This window comes from Giraffa tippelskirchi, chromosome 12, assembly GCF_054371585.1.
Source record: "Giraffa tippelskirchi isolate mGirTip1 chromosome 12, T2T-mGirTip1v1.2.pri, whole genome shotgun sequence".
NCBI classification, from domain to species: domain Eukaryota; kingdom Metazoa; phylum Chordata; class Mammalia; order Artiodactyla; family Giraffidae; genus Giraffa; species Giraffa tippelskirchi.
In genome coordinates this window covers 20,930,218-20,954,902 of record NC_137286.1, presented here as the reverse complement: position 1 = coordinate 20,954,902, position 24,685 = coordinate 20,930,218, and the positions used below count along the sequence as shown (strand labels likewise).

The following is a 24,685-nucleotide window of genomic DNA, read 5'->3' as shown; positions in this document are numbered from 1 at the left end:
TAATGTACAGAATAGTAACAATACTGTATTATATATTTGAAAGTTGCTAGGAGAGTAAATCTTAAAACTTCTCATCACAGGAAAAAAAAAAATGTGATCATGTGAGGTGATGGATGTTAACTTACTGTGGTATTTATTTTGCAGTATGTATATATAGGACTTCCGTTATAGCTCAATTGGTAAAAAATCTGCCTGCAGTGCAGGAGACCCGGGTTTCCTGGGTTGGAAAGATCCCCTAGAGAAGGAAATGGCAACCCACTCCAGTATTCTTGCCTGGAGAATCCCATGGGCAGAGGAGCCTGGCAGGCTATAGTCCATGGGGTCGCAAGAGTTGGATACAACTTAACAACTAAACCACCTCTCTCTCTCTCTCTCTATATATATATATATATATATATTCATTATATTGTACACCTAAAATTAATTTAAGGTTATATGTCAGTTATAGCTTTAAAACCTGGAAACAAAGAGAAAAGATACCCCACACACAGCCCAGAATGCTTGTATGCTGAGGTTTAAGGGAGAAATATGTATTTTGTTCCAAATAGGCTTGAATATGTGCTCAAGTTCTATCAGTCACTAGCTCTGTTATATTTACAAGTTGATTAATGTTCATGGACCTCAGTTTAATCATCTGTAAAATAGGGATACTGGAATTATCTCACTGATTTGTGGATATAGTTGTTGTTGTTCAGTCGCTAAGTCGTGTCTGACTCTTTGCGACCCCATGAACTGCAGCACACCAGGTTTCCCTGTCCTTCACTAACTCTTGGAGCTTGCTCAAACTCATGTCCATTGAGTCAGTGATGCCATCCAAACATCTCATCTTTTATCCCCTTCTCCTCTTGCCCTCAATCTTTCCCACCATCAGGGTCTTTTCCCATTGAGTCGGCTCTTCACATCAGGTGGCCAAAGTATTGCAGCTTCAGCTTCAGCATCAGTCCTTACAATGAATATTCAGGGTCAATGTGCTCTAGAATTGACTGGTTTCATCTCCTTGCAGTCCAGGGACTCTCAAGAGAATCTTCTCGAGAACCACAATTCAAAAGCCTCAGTTTGGCACTCAGTCTTCTTTATGGTCCACCTCTCACATCTGTACCTGACTACTGGAAAAACCATAGCTTTGACTATACCGACCTTTGTCAGCAAAGTGATGTCTCTGCTTTTTAATACCCTGTCTAGGTTTGTAATAGCTTTTCTTCCAAGGAGCTGCTGCTGCTGCTAAGTCGCTTCAGTCGTGTCTGACTCTGTGCAACCCCATAGACGGCAGCCCACCAGGCGCCGCATCTTTTAATTTCATGGCCACAGTCACTGTCCACAGTGATTTGGAGCCCAAGAAAATGAAATCTGTCACTGTTTCCACTTTTCCCCATCTATTTGCCGTGAAGTAATGGGACCAGATATCATGGTCTTAGTTTTTTGAATGTTGAATTTTAAGCCAGCTTTTTTACTCTCCTCTTTCACTTTCATCAAGAGGCTCTTTGGTTCCTCTTTGCTTTCTTCTATTGGAGTGGTATCATCTGCATATCTGAGGTTGTTGATATTTCTCCTGGTAATCTTGATTCCAGCTTGTGCTTCATCCAGCCTGGCATTTCAAATACTCAGTACGATGTCCAACCCATAGCAGGCATTCAACAAATGGCATTGCTATTACGGTTAACCATAGATGGTTTTTGTTTTGTTTTTTATTGAAATCTAGTTGATTTACAATGGTCTGGTAAATTCTGCTGTGTAGCAAAATGATTCATACACACACACACACACACACACACACACACACACACTCGCCAACACATTCTTTTTTACATTCAGTACATTGAATATAATTCTCTGTGCTATACAATAGGACCTTGTTGTTTATTGATGCTGTATATTGAATAGCTTGCATCTGCTAACCCCAAACTCCCACCCAGTCCCTCCCCTACACACCACCCTCTTGGCAACCACAAGTCTGTTTTCTATGTCTGTGAGTCTGTTTCTGTTTCATAGATAAGTTTGTGTATGTCATATTACAGGTTCCACATATAAGTGATATGGTATTATGGTATTTGTCTTTCTCTTTCTGATTTACTTTACTTAGTGTGATAATCTCTAGTTCCATCCATGTTGCTACAAATGGCATTATTTTGTTCTGCTTTATGACTGAGTAGTATTGCATTGTATTATACATATGTGTCACATCTTTGTTTTTTATTCATCTGTTGATGGACGTTTAGGTTTCCATGTTTTGGCTATTGTGAATAGTGCTGCTTTGAACATGTGTCTTTTTGAATTATAGTTTTATCTGGGTATATGCCCAGGATTGGGATTGCTGGATCATATGGCAACTCTATTTTTAGTTTTTAGAGGAATCTCCATATTGTTGTCCATAGTGGTTGGACCAGTTACATTCCCACCAACAATGTAGAAGGATTCCCTTTTCTCCACACCCTCTTCAGTATTTGTTATTTGTAGACTTTTTAATGGTGGTCCATCTGACCGATGTGAGGTGATACCTCATTGTGGTTTTGATTTGCATTTCTCTGGTAGTTAGCGATGTTGAGCATCTTTTCATATGCCTGTTGGTCATCTGTATGTCTTCTTTGGAGAAATGCCTGTTTATTTCTGCCCTTTTTGATTGGATTGTTTAGGGTTTTTTTGTTGTTGAATTGTATGAGTTGTTTGTGTATTTTGAAAATGAATCCTTTGTCAGTTACATTGTTTGCAAATATTTTCTCCCATTCTATCGGTTGTATTTTCATTTTGCTTATGGTTTCCTTTGCTGAAGCACAGATGTTTTTAAGTTTTATCAATTTAGGCAGCATGTTTGGCAGTTTCTTTATAATGTATATAACTTAATAGAGTACATAACTTTTAAAGTATATAAACACACACACTTATCATGAGACCCAGCAATTCCACTCCATGGTGTTTACCTAAGTAAGAGAAATGAAAGCATATTTCCACAAAAGTATCTATAAACAAATGTTTATAGCAGCTTTATTAAAACTACCAAAAACTGGAAACAATCCAACTGTCCATCAACTGGTGAATGAATATACAGATTATAGTACATCCACGCCGTGGAGTACTGCTCAGTGATACAAAGGAATGAACTACTAATCCGTGTAATAATATGAATGAATCTTTAAAAGCATTAAGTAAAAGAAGCCAAATTCAGAAGGCTGTCGACTATATAATATTTATATGATGTTCTAGAAATGGGAAGACTATAGCAGTAAAAATAAAAATCACATCACTGTTTGCCAGGAACTGCATGTAAAGAAAGGACATTGATTTCAGTGTTGCACAAGGGAACATTTTGGGATAATGAAAATATGCTGTGTCTTAACTGTCATTGTTATTACATAACTGTATAAACTTGTGAAAATTTATACAACTGTACACCAAAAAATGGGTGAATTTTTACTTTGCCTCAGTTATAACTCAAGAAGCTTACCTAAAAAATTCATATATGTATATATTTATATATGTTATGAATGTTTTACTTCAATAAAATTTTTACCTGAAAATGTAAGTTTAAAAAAAATGTTATACTTGTGTACAATGTTTGTCTAACTCTATGACCATATAATCACCCCTTGTTATCCAGAGGGGATTGGTTCTAGGACCCCCACAGACACCAACATCTGCGGTGTTCAAGTTCCTTAATTAGCCCTTCAGTATCTGCATATATGGAACCTGTGGATAGGGAGGGCCAGCAATACTTGGAAATTTTGACTCACTATAGGCTTTGCTCAAAAATATATTTTAAAGTACATGTTCACAATGTGTGAAGGTAATTATTAGCAATTGTCTGTGAATGTATAGAGTATCATTTATATAAAGGTTGTCATTGTGTTGTTCAGTTGCTAAGTTGTGCCTAACTCTTTGTGACCCCATGGATTGTATCATGCCAGGCTTCACTGTCTTCCACTATCTCCCGGAGTTATATAAAGTTTAGAAATGTATAAACAATCAGATATATTATCTGCAAGTACATAACTATATTGTAAAATTATAAAATACTCTTGAAAATGATGAACCCAAATTCATGGAAATGTTTCACTTTGGGGTTGGAGGGAAGGAAGGAAATGTGATTAGTGAGTGCAACACATGGGTTGGGATAAAAGATTTCTTTTTTAATAGAAAGCAAAATAGCAAAACTTCTTTTAAATCTAAAACAAGGTTTTTAACAGTGTGTAAAGAATACCATCAATATTGTAAAAAGATTTATTTGGTTATAAATATATAAATGCTTGTATATATATATTTCTAGAAGGATATACAACAAACAGGTAACTTGAAATCTCAGAACATTTGTAGTTTGAAGATTGGGGGTGGGAGATTGACAAGTAATTACCAGAAACATGGGAAATACGATGGCAGAGAAACAGGAAAAATATCTTGTTTGTAATTTTTATTGTGTTTGAGATTAAATATATTTTTGACTTGCAGTGTGATGGAAAGAGTCAACACGACTGAGCGACTAACACTTTCACTTTTCTTTCAATAATGAAACTAGGAAATGCAATAGATATAAACAGCACATGTAAATTAATTAAATTTTCTTACATTGCTTATACTCTTTGTGACCCCATGGACTGTAGCCCACCGGGCTTCTCTGTCCATGGAATTCTCCATACAAGAATACTGGAGTAGGTAGCCATTCCCTTCTCCAGGGGATCTTCCCAACCCAAGGATCGAACCCAGGTGTCCTGCATTGCAGGCAAGTTCTTTACCTTCTGAGCCACCAGGGACATTACATTGTATATGCCATAAATCCAACTCAAAGTAGCCTATGCAAAAAAAAAAAACCCCTCATGTGTCCAAGAAATGAATCTGGATCTGTCTGGGGTACAGGGATCCAGGACACAAATGATGTCATCAAGGTTCAATTGTCTTCTGGGGCTATCAGGATGCACTACTCTGTTTGAACAGTCTAAACCATATAGGGATGCCCCAGTGGTCCAGTGGCTGGGACTCCACATGCCCAATGCAGGGGACCTGGGTTCAATCTCTGGTCAGGAACTGGATCCCACATGCTGCAACTAGGAGTTTGCATGCCACAGCTAGAACATCCTGTGTGCCAAAGCTTAAAAAGAAAAAAAAAAAAGATCCCACATGTCACAATGAAGGTCGAAGATCCCATATGCTGCAACTAAGACCAGCACAACTAACTAAATAAATATTTTTTAAAAAATTCTAGATCATATATACTTGAGTACCTGAAGTAGTGGGGAAGGAAGTTCATCCTAGCCGTCAAACAGGATCACTGTGCCATAGGGTAAGGGTATTTACCCACCCCTAAAAAAAGTTGACCAGATAAGTGTGTATCTGATAAAGTAGCGGAAGGAGCTTGTAAGGCCAGAAGGTTTATAATAGCTTTGAACATAGTCTCCAGTGCCTAGATATAAGATTAGGCATTTGGAAGTAATAAATCAAATGGGTTGCTATGAAGCAACACCAGATCTTCATGGTGAACTGAGCATAGGAAGGGGAATAAAATGTTCATTTTTACCCAAAACAAGAGAATTTAAGTACAGTTCTCACATCCCATTTTCATTGAAGAAATTTCTTAGGCATAATCTTTGTTATGGCTTTTTCCTGCTACAACATTGCTGGTTTTGTTTTTTGCTTTTTTTGGGGTTTGTTTGTTTTTTGGTTTTCTGCAGAAGTACTGGGTACAAAAGCTTAAAAATAATCATCTCAGATTCTTAATATTGTTCCATTGTTATTTATTAAATTCTCAATTACCTGTCAAATAATTGACATTTCTTATATTACATGCAACAGGATGTCTGATGTTTTGTAAGTTGAATGTGAAATATTTTGGGGGTGATTCTTTTTGGTTTCTTATTAATCACAGTGGGTATTCAGTCATGCAAGTTACCCTTTCAATTACATTTTATAGTATACTGAAAATTAGCAAAGCTGTTAATTATTGGCATCAAGAACCAGCTTTAAATGCTTTTTTAAAAATAATTTTTGAGAATATTTCAATCATAATTCTAGAATGTGGCATGTTAAAGCAAGCACTTGAACATCGTAAATTTAATTAAAAGTAACTCTTTGTTAGGATTTGCTAGTGCAGATAGCTAATTAATTTGATGCTTAATTTGTTACATAAAAATTTAAACTGCTATTTTTTTATAATTCTGCATTATTAAAATAGAAAAGTGGCACTGTTTAATGTTTATTTATATTACACTCGTTAATTTTCCTATGATCAGATTTCACAATTTATCTTATGACTTCATTCTTATGCAAGAAAATAATTTCAGTGAAATCATATGAGTTCAGCAAAATTAATGAATTTCATTCAACCTTCAACTTTTGATTACTCTTTAATTATTACCTTTAGTGCAGTTTGTGACGTGTATGATAACAGTTTGCTTCATGTTATCTGTCAAACACATTTAAAGTAAAAGACAGCCTTTTCATGAAAATTAAACTTTAAATAAGCAAAATTAAAGTCTGACTTACCAGTACCATACTTTAAAAGGTGAGTTGATAACTTTATTTGACTATGCTGGAAATTTGGGGAATGATGTTTAGAAGGTACAATTCTTTTAAAATTACTATTGAACTCTATTGAAAAACTGATTAAGACTCTTTAAAATTTAAATATTATAAGCCAAAATGAACAATAGCAACCCTTGAGTAGAAGATCTCCAACATTCAAAATTACTGCCATTCTCCCTTTAGAGATTTTTTTTTTTCCTGTAGAAAAGGAATTGAAGAGGTTAAATCATATCTGTAAAAATCAGGTTGTAGTCTTGTGCCATTTTTTTCATGTTAAATATCAAAGATGGCTTAACATATTTAGAATTTTCTGAGTTTCTATTAATAAAGTTAAAAGAAAATCTAGCGATCAGGCAGTGGAGCCACATAAAATTTATATGTGAAACACCCATTGTGCTTATCTCTACTCTAGATAATGCTCTGAACCCATGTTCCACATTCTGAATTCTGTGTGTAAAGTTAAACATTGCAGAAAGGCATATATCTGATGATACAGATGAATAAGATTGAAGTTTAGTAATGAGCAAAGTTGGTAAATTAAATATGTTCATGTCTTTAATATTTCTGTTATTAATATAATTGAATTGGGAAATTATGAACCACTCCTAAAAATACTGATGGGTTTTTAAACTCCCAGAAATTAAAGACTTCTATTCATACTATAGTAGTGTATTTAAAGATACCAAATTGATATTAAATTTCTTAAAATGTGAATTACTTGCAGGCAAAGTTGTTAGCTATGCAACAAGCCAGAGAAACCGCAGTTCAGCAGTACAAAAAATTGGAAGAAGAAATCCAGACACTTCGAGTTTACTACAGGTAAAATTCTTTTTATCCTGGACATAAGAAAATGTTAGTTTGGAAAATGTTTCTACCCAGTTTTATAGTGGTGAATGAGGAAATACCTCGATGAAATTAAACATTATACACTTAAGACATTTTTGTAATTTTAAAATGATTCAAGCATAAAATATTTATTATTCTACCTTGTTTCCTTCTGGTATTTGGTAAAGTTTAAGTTGAAACTCCCATTATAAAATGGGAATTAGAAAGTTTACGTAACTCTTAACCAGTTGTCTAAATGGAGCCTGCTTAGCTCTTGAGCTATTGGCTCATCTGAATGGCACCTCTGAAATGAAGGCATATATTTTTAAAATAGTACATGAATAGCAGTAATAACAGCCTTTCAACTATCACAGTATGAAAAGTTTCTAAAGGAATTCCACTAAAGGATTTTTAAGACTAATTTAATTTATGCTCCAAAATTAGTTGTAAAATTAATTCAGTAGGTCTCACTGGCATGTTTTAATGAATAGAGATAGAATAGAAAATGTCAAGAGTGCAGTAAGGGTAAATATTGTTTTGTGACATTTTTGTTTCAGTTTTGTGTTGTGTGTGAGAGAGAAGACTGTGTCTTGGGCTGCATGTAAAATATTTGTTTTTTTTAATAAAAGCTTTGAAAATGTTGTACAAGGCACTGCATATTTTTAAATACTTATGAAGATTGAAAAAACTTCAAGTCTGAAATGTAAGAATTCACTAACTAGAGCTGTAGGTTATTGAAAGATTTTTTTTTTTTAAATTTTTATCCCCTTCTCAAAATAATGTTCAGTGCATAAAATTCAGTTAAATCAAAATCAGCTTTATTGAAATAAAATTGTGAAGGTATTACATCATGATATATTAATGCACTAATACATTAAATAACTATCTAACAGCAAGTCTATTAAAAACTGTAATTTCAAAGTAGTGATAACTATAAATAATATTTTGAAGATGACTGCAAACAGTGAAATGTGACCTGAAAATACCAGTGGTTTCTATGGGCACAAAGTCTCAAGAACCACTAATAATACTACTGAAGATTTTTGCCTGTGTTCATAATTGTAAGAAATACTGTATTTACATGAGAGTGAAAAATAAAGATGAGGATGGGAAAAAATTCTGAGTGCCTCAGAATGTGCTCTTATTTGGGTCTAAATAAGGTCTTTAACAGAGCTAATCAAGTTAAAATGAGATCATTAGCGTGGGTTCTAACCCAATATGACTGAAGTTTTTATAAAAAGTAAAAAGTTAGCCACAGAGACACAGGCATAGAGGGAAGACTATGTGAAGACCCCGGGGCAAAGACAGCCTTGTGCCTGGGGAAATGTAAAATAGCTACAAGCACATGAATACCAAGGATGGGAGCAAACACCAAAAGCTAGAAGAGGCACCAGGAGGATTCTCCTTTACAGCCTTCATGGAAGGTACAATCCAGCTGAAACCCTGATTTTGGACTTGTAGCCTCCAGAACTGTGAGACAATAAATTTCTGTTATTTTAAGCCCCCTAGTTTGGGTACTTTGTTACAGCAGCTCAGGAAACTAATACAGTTACCGAATTCCAAGTATGTTTTGTTGATGACTGACCATGGGGAATCATTTGCTTGCAATTAGAATCAGTAGGTATGTGGGCAAGCAGAACCCTGGTAGTAGTTGAACATGTCCAATCCTTTTTTTTTTTTTTAAGAGCATAAATATAAGTCTTTCCTCCCAGGTGGCACTAGTGGTAAAGAACCTGCCTGCCAATGCAAGAGACATAAGAGATGCCAGTTTGATCGCTCGTCAGGAAGATCCCCTGGAGGAGGAAATGGCAAACCACTCCAGTATTCTTGCCTGTAGAATCCCCATGGACAGAGGAGCCTGGCGGGCTACAGTCCGTAGGGTCGCAAAGAGTCAGGCACAACTGAAGTGACTTAGCACACACTTCTATATTTTACACTCGTGTATTCTCAGCTGTAATTATGCAATAGAATCACTTGGGGAGCCTCTAAAAATCCTGATCCCCATCCCATCCCAGACTGAGTACTTCAGAGTCTCTTGGAGTAAGACTCTGCTTTGGTGTGTTCAAAGCTCCTTCGAAATTCCCGTGTGCAGCCAAGTTTGAAGGCTGCCAGTTTAGATGCACATTTCAGTTAGCTGCATTAAGTTAGGGTTACTTCTTGGGAGAATAACAGAAGCCTTTATTAAGACTTATGAATACTCTGTGGTTTGTGCTTAGACCTTGGCTGTTGCGGTATGGTATATAGTCATTTCACCCCATTGATAGGGGGAGTTTTTATGGCACCTTCTCCTGCCATGAGATAGGTCAGCAGGTGTTCTGTCGTTAAAGTGACAGTGTCCAAGAATGCTGAGGGTGATGTGCTAACCTTGCATAAGTTGACCTTACTTACTGAAAAACAAACCTTGATACTCCTTCTCTTTGCTGAATTGCAGAGGATTATTGAAAGATTTTTGAAAATTATGTGGATTAAACATTTATCTTTCAAAGACTTTTTAAAATCGACATGAATCTAGCAGAGCTAAATAACCTCTTTTAAATAGTTAACAATTATTGGCTCAAAGATAAGCTTCACAAAGACCCCTCTCATGGCTTCTTTTTTTTTTAATAGCTGATAATGTAGTAAAGCTACAGAGATTTGTAGTTAGACAGCCCTGCCTTGTGTAACCTTACATAAATGAACCTCTCCAAGACCATTTTCATTTTATAAAATGAGAATTATAGTACCTACCACATAGAGGTTTTGTGTTGTTTTGTTTTTTATGGCCAGACCACACAGCTTGCAGGATCTTAGTTCCCTGACCAGGGATCAAACCCATGCCCTCATCAGGGAAAGCACAGAGTTCTAACCACTGGACCACCGGGGAATTTTCTAGAATTGTTTTAAGTACTTGCAACCCTTCGCACAGTGTTTGGCTGATTATAAGTGCTCAACGAATGTTAAATTTCTTTTTACAACAACAAGTCAGTAAGGTAAGAGTAGAATTAAAAACAATATCAACTGAAGCCAAGGAAGGAGATTTTAATTTAAAAAATTTTTAAAAGTCAAATGTTTCTAAATGGTTAAGATATGAGCAAAAAGGATCCCCTTTGTTTGAAACGAGGTGGCCATTATTGACATCTATAAGAGTAGTTTTAATAGAGTATTAGGTATAGAAGCCAATTCTTTTTGTAAGTTCAGTAATGATTTGAGGGAGAGAAGAATAACAGTCCTGTTGAACAATAGGACTATTCAAATAGTCCTATTTGAACTATCAGTTTGATCCTTGATGAAACCTGAATAAGAAAGATGTTATAGCTGAGAAGAAATGAAAGTAGGTTAAGGATTTTGTCTTTTGTTTTTGAAAAATGGTAGACATTTGAGCATGTTTATGACTCGTTGGAAAGAGCCAAGAGAGAATTGTTCTAGAACAGAATCCCCCCAAATTTAGAAAGAGATGGAATTAAGAATCTGTAGAAGGGTTTGCCTTGAACAGGAAGATGGTCACCTTGTGCTTATAGACAGGAGTAAAGGAGATAAGAATAGCTATGAATATAAATAGATTTAAGCTCACAATTAAGTTTCCTTTTTAAGAAATAGAAAATATTCTGTGAGGATATTCAGAAATTTATTTTAAATAGAATAGGAGTAAGATTCCTGGGATGTAGAACTCTAGGAAGAGAGAGGCAATTTCCAAAAACAATAAAGTTTAAATTTCCTGGAATCCCAGATTCTAATTTAAGTGAAAGGAAACAATATTTCTTACACACCCGAATAGATGGTGGTTATAGATCCATACATGAAACACAACTAACTCATAAAGAGAGTACTTTTTTTTTTTCTTCAAAGTTTCCTCTGCTATAGAAGACAGGGGGAAGAGTTCCATATTTATTGTGAAGAAAGCCAAGACTAACTCTGTAATTTTCATGTGTGTTTGCACTTGTGTATGTATGTCATAATAGATAATGTATTTTTTAAATAAAGTTTAAGAAAAAGTGTACTTTTAGTTATTCAAATCAGGTTTACACAGAGATGTATATACATATATCTATACACATACATGTATATGGTCATGTCAAAGAAAGTTGCTTATCAATAACTAAGAAAAAATACACTAAGAAAAATATAGGAATAGGACAAGAATCTAGAGCCAGGAGTAAGTCAGCTTGCGTATTTACCATGAAACAGCTAAAGAATAAGCCTCAAGAATGATTCTGTCTTAAACTTTCCAACAGCCAAGCAAAAGAAGATATGTGATCAGTCATTAGTGTTAGGGGCATAGTAAAATATGCTAATGACTTTTATTCTTCTTGATATTGACCTTATTCTTTCTAATTTTTTTTTCTAAAAAGTCATTTTTTTAGCTGGGTTACACCAAGAGTTACCGTTTATTATAAGCATTTCATTTCCCCAAGTGGGAATAGGAATATGGAAGTATATATTATGAGATTTTTCTATTCTGTCTGTTTCCTTTGAGTCCTAGAAGACTTTGAATACTGAGAAAAGGAAATGTTGGCCTTTGTGTCCTCTGGCACAGTTAGGGATGGGGCAGCTGAGGTGAATGGGTAGCGATAGTAAACTTACCAGTAAAAGTGATGGCTCCTTCACATTAAAGCAGAGAGGATAGCAGGAGAGGAATCAGTGTGAAGGTTTAAGATAAATTTTATTATTACAAAAGTGCTATTAGTAAAGTATTAGTGCTTTCCTTTCTGCCAAATGCTGAATTCATCTACAACAGCTTCATTAGTGTAAATCTAAACTGTTTCATCAGGGAAGAATCTTAAACTTGTAGGAGTTAGATTTGTATTTAGTAATGATTTTTTCCTGTTCTTTAAACCTGTAGCGCTGCATTCCTAAGCTCGGGAGGCATAATAATAACAAACTCTTTGCTAATCGAGAGAAAGCCTAAGTTTCAATGTTTGCTGATTTTATAGTACTTCTGTATTTACTTCTCCTTAAAAAAAGTATAAATTCAAGTGTGTAGATAGGAATTAGATCCTGTTGTTCAGTGCCAGTAGACTAGGTTTTAATATAATAGCAGCAGATTATGTTTTCAATTTTTGTTAATGTTTTGTTCAGTTCCAAGTGAGAAGTTATGATGCCTTTCAGAACAGGGCAGATTTGACATTCTAGAACATAACAAATATTGAATAGTCTGCTTCATATTTTAAGGTGGTATGTTTCCTCTAATTGTAATAGTATTTTTAAAAAAATTAAGTAAAATGCTTGAGTGTTTGGCATAGTGAATACTGGATTAAAAATAAATCCTACTTACTGAGTTCATGATATACTACATTTCCAAGTCATAAAAGCCATAAAGACAGAAACCATGTCAAATGTACTCAAAAAGAGTGGGATGCTTTTTTTTTCTACATCCTTTTTATAAATTTTATTTAATATGGTTCCCTTTTACTTTTATTTATTTATTTATTTATTTATTTATTTTCTGTCTTTATATATCCTAACCTTCGTAATCAGAAATATTACTGTCACTAGGCTCTGGTTGGGTTTGGGGTGTGTGTGTGTGTGTGTGTGTGTGTGTGTGTGTGTGTGTGTGTGTGTGTGTGTGTGTGTGTGTGTGATGTTTTCTCACTCAATAGTCAGAACTATGCATCAATAAGCCATGAAGCAACATTTTTCTCAATGCAAATCCCTCATCAAGAGGGACTGAACGCTCAATCCTGACCTCTTGTTCTGTGTTCTAATTGGACTACCCAGTGACACGAACATTTTCTTATATCTGTATTTTTATCAGAATTAATTATCGTGGAACTGTATTATGGAACCATACTGCCAAAACAGTAATAAAAAATCGAAAGAGCATCTTTGCCGTTAACCAAATTTTTTCTGACGTAGACAAGCTCCAGGCTTTCTAGGCTTCAAGTTCTTTAACTTGGACTTAGGGATTTCTCTAGTTCTAATATTCTGTAACATTTCTAACCATTTTGTATGAAGTAGATTAGATTTTTTGTTTAGTGATGTTTGGAATTAAGAACTAGTTTCTTATACCAGTGAGTTGCGCCTGTTTGTGAATTATCTAAGCTGCTTACTATGACAATTAGGGAGATAATCTTTTTTTTAATGTTTTTGAAAACTATAAAGTACTGTGCCAAGGAAATATATTAATAGTATCATTGATCAAAATACTTTAAATATTTTTGCTTTATTGACATATAAGACAACAGTTAAATAACTGCAGAGGCTATTTCTACCAAAATATTTTATGTCCTCTAAGACTTTGAATTTAGAAGAACATTTTTTTTTTTTTTGCATTACTGGCTTTCACTGTTTTCTGTGCCTTATTTTAACATAAAAGTTCAACATATATAGCTCTCAACTGCTCCTTTTTATTCTGTAAAATGGTTCAGCTTCCTCTTTTAAGAGCATTTAACAAAATATTTTGCCATTTAATCATCATGGTTAGCAAACGGTCCAGACTTAGAATGGGCCTGCTAATTATAGATCCTGGAGTTTGCCATCTATTAACATCATTTTCATCAGCTTGAGAAAAAATTAATTTTCTATTTTGGTAAGTAAAAAATAAATGTTTCCCTTGGTCTTGGCACTATTATTAGAGTTCTACAGATGCTTGTTGTCTTCTGCATAGGTAATCTTTGATTTGTCCCTTTTTACAAATCTAATTAGTAGCCAAATTTTGCTAGATTTTTCCTTGCAATGTCTCTTTCCTTTGCAAAATTCCTACCTTAGACCAGTCTTGTATAATTTCATGCCCAGGCTTTTCTAGCTACATCTTCCACTTGTTTCCATTCCTTACTCCTCTTAAGATTCCTGAAACATTATTTTCAACCTCTCAATCAGATATCAGCAGTATTTAGTAATACCATATTATGTGTGTGTGTGTATGTGTGTGTGTGTGTGTGTGTGTGTGTACATGCGTGTGTGCGCACACTCAGTCATGTCCAACTCTTTGCAACCCCATGGACTGTAGCCCACCAGGCTCTTCTGTCCATGGAATTTTCCAGACAAGAATACTGGAGTGGGTTCCCATGCCCTCCTCCAGGAGATCTTCCCAACCCAGGGATCGAACCCTTGTCTCTTATGTCTCCTGCATTAGCAGGGAGATTCTTTACCACTGCGCCACCTGGGAAATAACACATTACCTGTACAATAAATTCCAGACCCTTTAACCTAACACTTATGAACCTTTGATATTGCTGCCATCTCTATCTCTGGTTTAGTGTTCCACCAATCACCTTTTTACCTTCTGGGTTCATTCATATTTGTGTCACTGGTGCTAGTACACTACCTCACACATAATAAGCACTCAACAAATATTTGTTATACTAAATTGACTATTATTTGTACTCTCAAAATGAATTATTCACTGTTTCCTGGCCATACCCCAAATTTCCCACTTCACTGCTTTATGTCTTCTTACTTACTCCTCCTGGAATTCTCCCAGTCTCTGCCTATCAGATTCTTATTGAGCCTTCAGAACACAATTTAAGAACTATTCTGGTAATATTTTTCTGATCTTCTCAACTGGAAGTGATCTCATTCCACCTAACATTAACTACCATAATTATATACAGTGCTCTCTCATCATACATACCTCATGCTCACCTATATAACACCTTTATGAATATTTCTCTTAATTTCCCTTCTAAGGCTTGTATTTTTTATATATTACAAGCCTTCAGTAAATATGTGCCAAGCAAATGAATAGACAATCAAATTTAACACTAGATTGAAAGTCTCTTCAGATTACTTTCCTCTGTAGAGTGATAGTGTGTGCAATGCACATAATAAGAACTCAGTGATGAGTAAATTGATTGGAAATAACATGGACCTAGTTCAGCTTTTCAGTTAGTCATTTGTAGGGCTGTGGGGTAAAACAAGGTCTTTATATGATAAAGTATCTTATCTGGCAACAAAGTTTCTTTTCTTTTAGGCCAACAGTGTTCAAATTTGAAAACCATTATCAGTAACATTTGTTTGGATTTTACCTTTCTTAAATTTAGAATTAAAAAAAAAAGCTTAGGCAGACTGTAAATAGAGAAGACCCTGCATGCATTGAAATAAGAGTGTAGACTTCTAAAGCCATTCTGGAGAGCATTATCCATTACCTAGAAATTTGGCACCTGTGTATATGCCTTGAATAAATTCTCACAGGTCCAATTAAAAAAATGTGTAGGAAACAGTAGCATTATTCCATGTTCATTCACAACATTGTTTCCAGTAGTAAAAAAAAAATAAAAGTTGGAAGGTCTGCCCACGTGGGATCCTTAGCATGGCAAGTGTATTAGGGTTCTCTAGAGAAACAGAACTGATAGACTGTTTATATACAGGGAGGGAGATTCATTTTAAAGAACTGTGTGCTGTACTCAGTCACTTGAGTTATGTCCAACTCTTTACAACCCTATGGACTGTAGCCTGCTAGGCTCCTCTGTCCGTGGAATTCTCCAGGCAAGAATACTTGCCTGGAGTGGGTTGCCATGCCCTCCTCTAGGGGATTTTCCCAACCCAAGGATTAACCCTCATTTCTTATGTCTCCTGCATTGGCAGGCGGATTCTTTACCACTAATGCCAACTGCTAGCTCATGCAATTGTGGGTACTGGTAAGTCTAAGATCTGTAGGGCAAGTCAGCTGGCTAGAGAGCCAGGAATGAGTTGTGGTTGTAAGTCCGAAGATGCAGAATTCCTTCTTCCTCAGGAGATCTCACTCTTCCTCTTAAAGCCTTCAACTGATTGGCTGAGGCCCATCCATATTATAGAGACTAATCTGCTTTCCTCAAAGCCTAAATATTGATCTAAATATTAATCATATAAATATACCTTTACAGCAATATCTAGACTAGTAGATGAACAAACAGCTGAGCACCATAGTCTAGCTGCATTAACACATAAAATTAACCATTATACCTGTGCTTTTCAACAAGTAGCTGAGGCTAAGTAGAAGCTACCTTCCCTAAAAGGGGCCAGCATTTACCATTTTACGGCATTTTCCATCCTGCTTTTGTTGTTTTCGGTTGCTCAGTCGTGTCCGACTCTTTGTGACCCCATGGACTGCAGCACGCCAGGCTTCCTTGTCCTTCACTATCTCCCGGAGTTTGCTCAAACTCATGTCCATTGAGTTGATGATGCCATCCAACCATCTCATCCTCTGTTGCCCGCTTCTCTTCCTACCCTCAATCTTTCCCAACATCAGGTTTTTTTCTTTAATGAGTTGGCCCTTCCCATCAGGTGGCCAAAGTCTTGAGCTTCAGCTTCGGCATTGTCTTTCCAATGAATATTCAGGGTTGATTTCCTTTAGGATTGACTGGTTTGATCTCCTTGCTGCCCAAGAGTCAACAGTATCCTGCTTACTTCATGCATTTAACAGCAGCTGCCTAAATCATATAGTGACTCCAGATATTTGTTCTTTCTTATTTAATTATAAAAGGAGTGTTTGTACACATATGCACTGGCCCCTGCTACCTCTCTAACTTCGTTTCTTAACAGGTGTCTGCTCTTGCTTTGGTCCAGCCACACCAGGTTTCTTATTATCTCCAACATTCTAAGAATGCTCCCATCACAAAATCTCGACTTTCTTTTTTCTCTGCCTAATCTACAAGCCCACCACCACCACTACAGTGTCACGAGTCAACTTCTCACTTTGCTCAACTTTCTGCTTAAATGTACCTGGCCACATTATCTAAAATAGTCGACCTCCTCGCTGCATCACACTATTTGTTACTCTCCTATATTTTTCTTAATAATGGACAAGCCTGCATGATACTATAATGTATTTGTGCTTTGTCCTCTAGAAATTAAGTTCTGCAAGGACAAGGATTTTGTCTGTTTGCCACTGCATCTTATACCTGAATCAGTGCTTGGAGCATCTGTAGGGTCAATAAAAATTTTTCTGATACCCCAGAAACTCAACAGCATGTTTTCTGGAAAGTTGGACTATGTTTAACAGTTTGGTTTATTATATGTATGTGATGAATGAGAGGAGAGGCAATTTTAACTTGCATTCATAACCTAATTAAGTGTTTGAATTTTTTATGTGTATGTGTTACTTTTATATCAAAATGAGTTTGTAAGTTTTGATAAAGTTTTGCAACTTTATTCATAGTAACCTGCACAAATTAAATTTGATGCCTAGAATAAGCTTCTATGAAAAATAGGTCTATAATATATACATATGTGTGTGTATAATTTATTATATCAATGAAGTTCATCTCTTCAATATAGTTTATTAGTGTTGTGCTTTAGAAAACGATGAGATATATAAGGGAATGACACCCCAAAGTGGATTCACTTACCTTATGAAATAGACACGCATATACATGACAACCTCACTTACGTTTTAAGTTTGCCAAATATTTTAAACTATTTTTAAAGTACTTTACACTGCAGAAATTCAATCACTTTTATAAAAAAAAAAATGTTAAGAAAATTATTAGCAGTTTTAAAAGAAGTATTAACCTGTTATAACATTCTTCTGCCATTTGGTAAAGGTGAGGGCCCAGGACAGTTAGTGAGGGAAAGGATACCTTTTCAAAGAATTCAGTCCTGTGAACATTGGGTTCTGGCCAGAAATGAAAGGAGAGAATTCCTTCATATTTCCAGAGACTTTGCTCAGTACAATTAGATTAATTTAGCATAGTTGTACTATAAACGTTTTCCCTGACTACATGTGACATATACATTATTGAATGTATTAAAGTTTTACTGAGTCTAGTTTGAAATATTAAAAATAAATGGAAATAATAGCTAATAATAAAGACCTTTGTTCAGAAACAATTTGATTCATTAATTGCAAAAAAAACCCCAAATATCAAGGTTAACTTACATGACAACTAGTTAGAATAAACTGAGATCTTTGAGCTACTCTTGATTTTTATAAACTTTCTAATGCCACTGCTGTCATAAAGAGCTTAGTAAATATTGACTGAGGATGATAATGATGATATGGCAATACTTTTAAGACTGGGTGGCCCTGGCAGTACAGTCAGATATCCGGGATTTAACATTGTCATTTTGCCACGGGGCCCTTCCACCTGGGCCTCTCCCAAAAGGACAAATGTTTACTTGCAGTTAAGCATTTAAATGTGTAAATATTCCAGTCTTAAATACATATGAAGTAGTTAGAGTCTTCACCCTTTATAGCATGAAGTAGTTCTTCTCTGAAGTTTAAGGTGATGTTCCAAAAGTTTGCAAAGGTCAAAAAAAGGCCTAATTGAATGTTTTCTCTGTAATTCCAAGCCAAAATGTGTTTTATAAACTCAGGTCAATATTACAATATTTTGTTCCCCTTACTATTTCAGACTTCAGATATTTATGAAACTTCCAAATTTATTAGGATCTAATTTACCATTTGCTTTAGTTGTGAAGTTTTAAATGTTGTTATATTCTGTATCTTGTTCCCATTGGGCTTTTAATAGTTTTGTGATTGTCAGTATTCTATCATAGTTCCAGTTTTTTCCCCAAATAACTGGTTCAGATTAGATCAGAAATAAACAATATTCTGTTATTTCATGAAACAATGAAGAAATCAAAATCCTAGGTATTAATATTTTTTAATTTAGTTTTATTAGACATCATTGATCTGTTAAGTATTTAAATTTGTTTTAATCCATAGAAAGTTTAGCTGTCCTGTCAGGTGTGGTTAGGGCTTCCCTGGTGGCTCAGTGGTAAAGAATCTGCCTACTGATGCAGGAGACAGGGTTCCTCCCTGGATCGGGAAGATCCCCTGGAGAGGGAAATGGTAAAACCCACTCCAGGATTCTTGCCTGGGAAATCCAATGGAGAGAGGAGCCTGGCGTGCTACAGTCCATGGAGTCACAAAAGAGTTGGACAAGACTTAGCAACTAAACAGCTACAAACAGGCGTGGTTAACTAATCTGAACTGTAAAACAAAAAATTTTTCTAAAACATCAATTATATGGAAATATGTGAGAACTGATATTTTGATCTGGAAAGTCACACTGTTGGCTCATAATTGAGGAGTATACATTTCTGATTGGTTTCATTTGTTCTTTGTTTTGTTTTGTTGTGTATGATTCGAAATTGAAATAATCAGTCACTTATCATACTCTGTGACTTGAAAACTAAGTGAAACCAGGGAGTCAAGTATTAACTTCTGACTTTAACAGATATTTGTTTTTTGGTTTTTATTCATAATTAGTAACATGATTAAAAGGTGATATAAATAGACTTCAATTATAATTTATATAAAGAAAACTTCATTTATTTCTTAATCTGAGTTAATTGGACCTTTGTTTATCTTTTTTATTTGTAAAGTTTTTGTTTTGCAGTTATTCTTTTAGTACAACAATAGTGTTTTAACTCCTACCTCACACTGTAATAAGACAGATGGTGTAGATTCTGACTTCCTAGCCAAGGTGACCGTTGATAGGTAAGTCAAGTGGGCCTTAGAAAGCATCTCTACAAACAAGCTAGTGGAGGTGATGGAATTCCAGTTGAGCTGTTTCAAATCCTGAAAGATGATGCTGTGAAAGTGCTGCACTCATTATGCCAGCAAATTTGGAAAACTCAGCAGTCAGCAGTAGCCACAGGACTGGAAAAGGTCAGTTTTCATCCCAATCCCAAAGAAAGGCAATGCCAAAAAATGCTCAAACTAGTTAGTTATAGATTCTGGCACCAAAATCTATATTAGTTATAAAGAAACAGAACCAATACGATATGTACCTATATAGAGAGATTTAATTCAAGGAAATATCTCATTGGATTATGTGATTATGGAGACAGACAAATCCCAAATCTTCAGGTAACCCAGTAGTTTGGAGATCTATGGAAGAGCTAATATTGCAATTCAAGTACAAAGGCCATTGCTGCTGCTGCTCCTGCTAAGTCGCTTCAGTCGTGTCCGACTCTGTGCAACCCCATAGACGGCAGGCCACCAGGCTCTGCCGTCCCTGGGATTCTCCAGGCAAGAACACTGGAGTGGGTTGTGCTAAAGAATGAGGGAAAGGTCAAGACTGCAGTTTAGTTCCAAAGGAAATCTACTTCTAGAATTCCTTCTTGCTTTGTTCTAGTAAGACCTTTACCTAATTGGGTGAGCCCCATCCACATTATTGAAGGTGGTCTGCTTAACTCAAAGCTAACCAGTTTAATGTTGGTCTCATTCAGAAACCACTGTTACATAAAATCTAGGAGGTCTGATCAACTATTTGAGCACTGTTGACATATAAAGTTAACCATCATATCCATATACATATGACATATCCCTTAATATAAAAGTAAATATAAACAAAATAATGTAAAATGAGTAAAAAACAAACCCACGTGATTACTTCAGTAGATGCAGAAAAAGCATTTGACAATTTCCAACAACCTTGCATGATTTAAAAAAAAAAAAGACTCCAACAGAATAGGTATGGAAAGAAATATTCTCAATCTGAAAAGGGACATCTATGAAACACCCACGGATAACATCATACTTAATAATGAAAGACTGGCTGCTTTCTCCCTCCGATCACAAACGAGACAAAGATGTCCACTCTCACCACTTCTGCTTGAAATTGTACTGTGTGTTGTAGCAAGGGCATTTAGACAAGAAAATATAATGAAAAGGCTTCCAAATTGGAAAAGAAGTGGTAAAAGTATCTCTGTTTACACATTACATGATCATAATTTTGGAAATTATATGAAATTCATTAAAAAGATGTTAGAACTAAGTTTAGTAAGGTTACAGAACACAAATTCAATATGCAAAAATTAATTGTGTTTCTAAACATTTGCAATGAGCAATCCAAGAATGAAATCAAGTAAATAACATTTATAATAACATCAAAAAGAGTAATATACTTAGGAATGTATTTCATATGCTTTGAAAACTAGAAAACATTCTTAAAAGAAATTAAAGAAGATAAATGGAAACCATCCCATTTGGCTGGATAAGAAGTTGGTACCTTGTTTCCGTGTTACCATGCAGTTGGTAACACTCCCCAGACTGGATACAGACTCAACATAATTCCTGTCAGAATTTTGACTTCTGTATAGAAATTGCATGGCAAATGGCAAGAAACCAGAATAGTAAAAATGGTCTTGAAAAATACCAAAATAGGCAGACTCACACTTCCTGATTTTAAAACTTACTACAAAGCTACATTTAGTTAAAACATTGTGGTACTAGCATTAGAATAGATGTCTAGATATTCAACAGAATTGAGACTCTAGAAGTAAACTCATACTTGACATAGTAAGAAATGAAAACTGAATGGCCCTATGCCTATTAAAGACATTGAATTCGCAGTTTAAAACATTCATAACTTAAACAGTGCTAGGCCCAAGTGTTTTAATGGTGAATTTTGTCAACCATTTAAGGAAAACAGTAAGCAATCTTAACACAAACTCTCAGAAAGTGGAAGAGATGGGAATACATTCTAATTAGTTGATGATGCCAGTTTTACATTATTGTAAAAACCGGGTGAAGGCATTACAAAAAACCAAACCACAGGCCAAATCTTTAACAAAAATCAGGAACTCAAATCCAGCAGTATATAAAAATGACACCACATTGTGACCAGGTGGTAATGCAAGTTTGGTTTAACATTTAAAAATCAGTGTAATTCACCATGTTAACAACGTAAGAAGAAGTTTTATTCCAGCATCTTATGTACTGTCTGTCTGATGTACTCAGTCGCTCAGTCATGTCCGACTCTTTGTGATCCCATGGACTGTAGCCTGCTAGGCTCCTCAGTCCATGGGGGTTCTTCAGGCACGAATACTGGAGTGGTTTGCCATGCCCTCCTCCAGGGAATCTTCCCAGACCAGGGATCAAACCCAGGTCTCCCGCATTGCAGGCGAATTCTTTACCATCTGAGCCACCAGGGAAGCCCAAGAATACTGAAGTGGGTAGCCTATCCCTTTCTCCAGGGGATCTTCCCAACCCAGGAATCGAACCGGGGTCTCCTGAATTGCAGGTGGATTCTTTTACCAGCTGAGCTACCAGGGAAGCCCATCTGTCTGGTAGTGGGTGCTAAATAATTATCTGTGTAATGAATAAATGATTAGAATAGTTGTCTTGGTTTCTGACTCTAAGTGAGAGATGATGACCACACTTTTGGAAGGCTATACAAACTCTGTTTTAGCTTCAATAAGCTATAACCCAGTTTCAGTAAGATATAACCCAGATTCTAGTTCCCTTATTTCACTGAGTCAGTCTGGGTAACTTTCCTTCATAACTTCCAGGTACACTCACCTGACTCTGAAATGTTTAATAGTTTCATAGATATTTCTTTGTGTCATTGCATTTGTATTTATTAGAAGTGGCAAGCATAAGGACATGTTAAACTTAGAGTAACAAGAAACAGAACAATGATATGTACCTATGGATAATTCAGTACTTTTTGTTGTTGCTACTGATTTGAATTTTACTCCCACTGGCAGCTAGAGTCAACATGACATATTCATTTATGCTAACATTTAATTCCAGTGAGCTGTCTTTGAAAAAATAATATAGATCCAGTGTGACTTTATTTTTTGCTCAAAAAAATTAAAGGATATTGGTGCCCATATTTTCAATATATGGGTAGATAATCAGTGACTAATGTTAGTAGATGAACTAGAGAAGTAAGATAACTTGACCATTGACATGAAAGAGAAAGATCACAGGTAAGGTTCAGGACTCCTGATGGCTGATTTTATAAAATGATCCTTAAAGGAGTAGGCTGTATTATAGACTACCTCACTACTTGGTTGCAAACTAGGAATGCTCTTAAATTAAAAGCAAAACCAAAAAATAGTCTGAGCTACCGAAAAATAAATACTTCTCTTCAAAGCTATGTTTTAGGATACTACTTTGATTACTCACCAGAGAGAAAATCCATTAGGTTCTAATAAAAGTGAAAATTGCTCAGTCGTGTCCAGCTCTTTGTGACCTCATGGACTATACAGTCCATGGAATTCTCTAGGCCAGAATACTGGAGTGGGTAGCCTTTCCCTCCTCCAGGGGATCTTCCTAACCTAGGATTCAAACCCAGATCTCCCACACTGCAGGCAGATTCTTTACCAGCTGAGCCACAAGGGAAGCGCTAATAGCCCCTCATAACTTCAGGACTGCCACATCTTCCTTTTAAAGGGGACAGTCTCTGTTCTATAGCAATAACAGCAATAAGCAATGTGGGCTGATGCATGACAGAGGTGTCATTGCAGAAGGCAGCTTATATTCTGAAACAGGAAGTTGAATCAAGGTGTCCTATACATGCTGCTTTTCTAAAACTGGTCTAAGATGTAGTATTATAGTAGTTTGTTTATAAACTGCCCATAGTATCACTGGCAGGAAGTTATTTTTGTTTTATGTTATTGATGTTGATGGCATTATGAATAATTTCTGATACATCACAAAATTCTTTTTGATTAAACTATATTGATCATTTTTTCCTAAAAGATTGTTTGATTTGCCAATAAATACTTGTTAATAACAGCCAGCAAAATCATTAGCAGTTTCCAGAGTCTTATTAGTTCATTTTATCCCTTACATATTCAATAGTCTTAAAATCTTACCAAGGAAGTAATATTGTTTGCTATGCTGTGGCCTTTTAAAATCAGTGGGATGGGGTTAATCAGGAGTGCAAGGGGCAGAGAGCTTCCTAAAGGGATCTTAGAGAACTGATAGTCTTCCTTTACACTGTTTATTATACTAAAAGAGCCAAAGGATCTCAGATGTTAAAATCGATCTCCTGCTGACTCTTTCATGTTATGTGAAGATCACTTGTAGTTTATGCATTTATCAATATTTAGTAATATATGCTAGGTCCAAATTTCATGACAGATGGGTTCCTTTAGGTATTCCTCAAAGTATTTCTTTATTACATATTTATTTTCTAACAGAGACATTCTCAAAGACCACCTTAAAAGAAATCTGGTTTATGCCAGCAAAGAAGGGAAAAGCAGCGAGATCACATTCTTATTTTTGTCACCTGAGGAATATTTTTCTTATTTCATACATCGATACTTGATCAGACAGATTGCTGAAATTTTTGCCATGTCAAGGTCATCTCGAATAATTAAGAGCTCTACTTCATTTTCTTTTAATCTCCCCGTTAATGGGCTCTACTATTAATGTTACCAGTTTTAAAAATGAAAGGAATCTTTGGCAGGGGTAATCTACAATTGTTAAAATATTAAAATAAAACAAACATACACTCAGATTATGTTTTGAATAATTATGTTTATCAGTATGCATGCTCAGCCACTTCAGTCGTATCTGACTCTTTGCTACCATATGGACTATAGCCTGCCAGGCTCCTCTGTCCATGGGATTCTCCAGGCAGTAATACTGGAATGGGTTACCATGCCCTCCTCCAGGGTATCTTCCCAACACAGGGATAGAGCCTGTGTCTCTTATGTCTCCTACGTTGGCAGGCAGGTTCTTACTACTAGCGCCACCTGGGAAGCCCTTTTATCA

The 24,685-nt window shown here is 35.7% G+C and overlaps 1 protein-coding gene across 42 annotated transcripts in view; it reads left to right on the top strand.

The window, feature by feature from the left end:
- The window catches only part of MIPOL1 (mirror-image polydactyly 1), a 305,559-nt gene that overhangs the window by 179,250 nt on the left and 101,624 nt on the right, over positions 1 to 24,685 (top strand). For all 42 annotated transcript variants that reach the window (XM_081547834.1, XM_081547833.1, XM_081547856.1 and 39 more), the window contains one exon: positions 7,229 to 7,323. In XM_081547834.1, the coding sequence (XP_081403960.1) occupies positions 7,229 to 7,323 (95 nt within the window). The remainder of the gene's footprint in view (positions 1 to 7,228; positions 7,324 to 24,685) is intronic.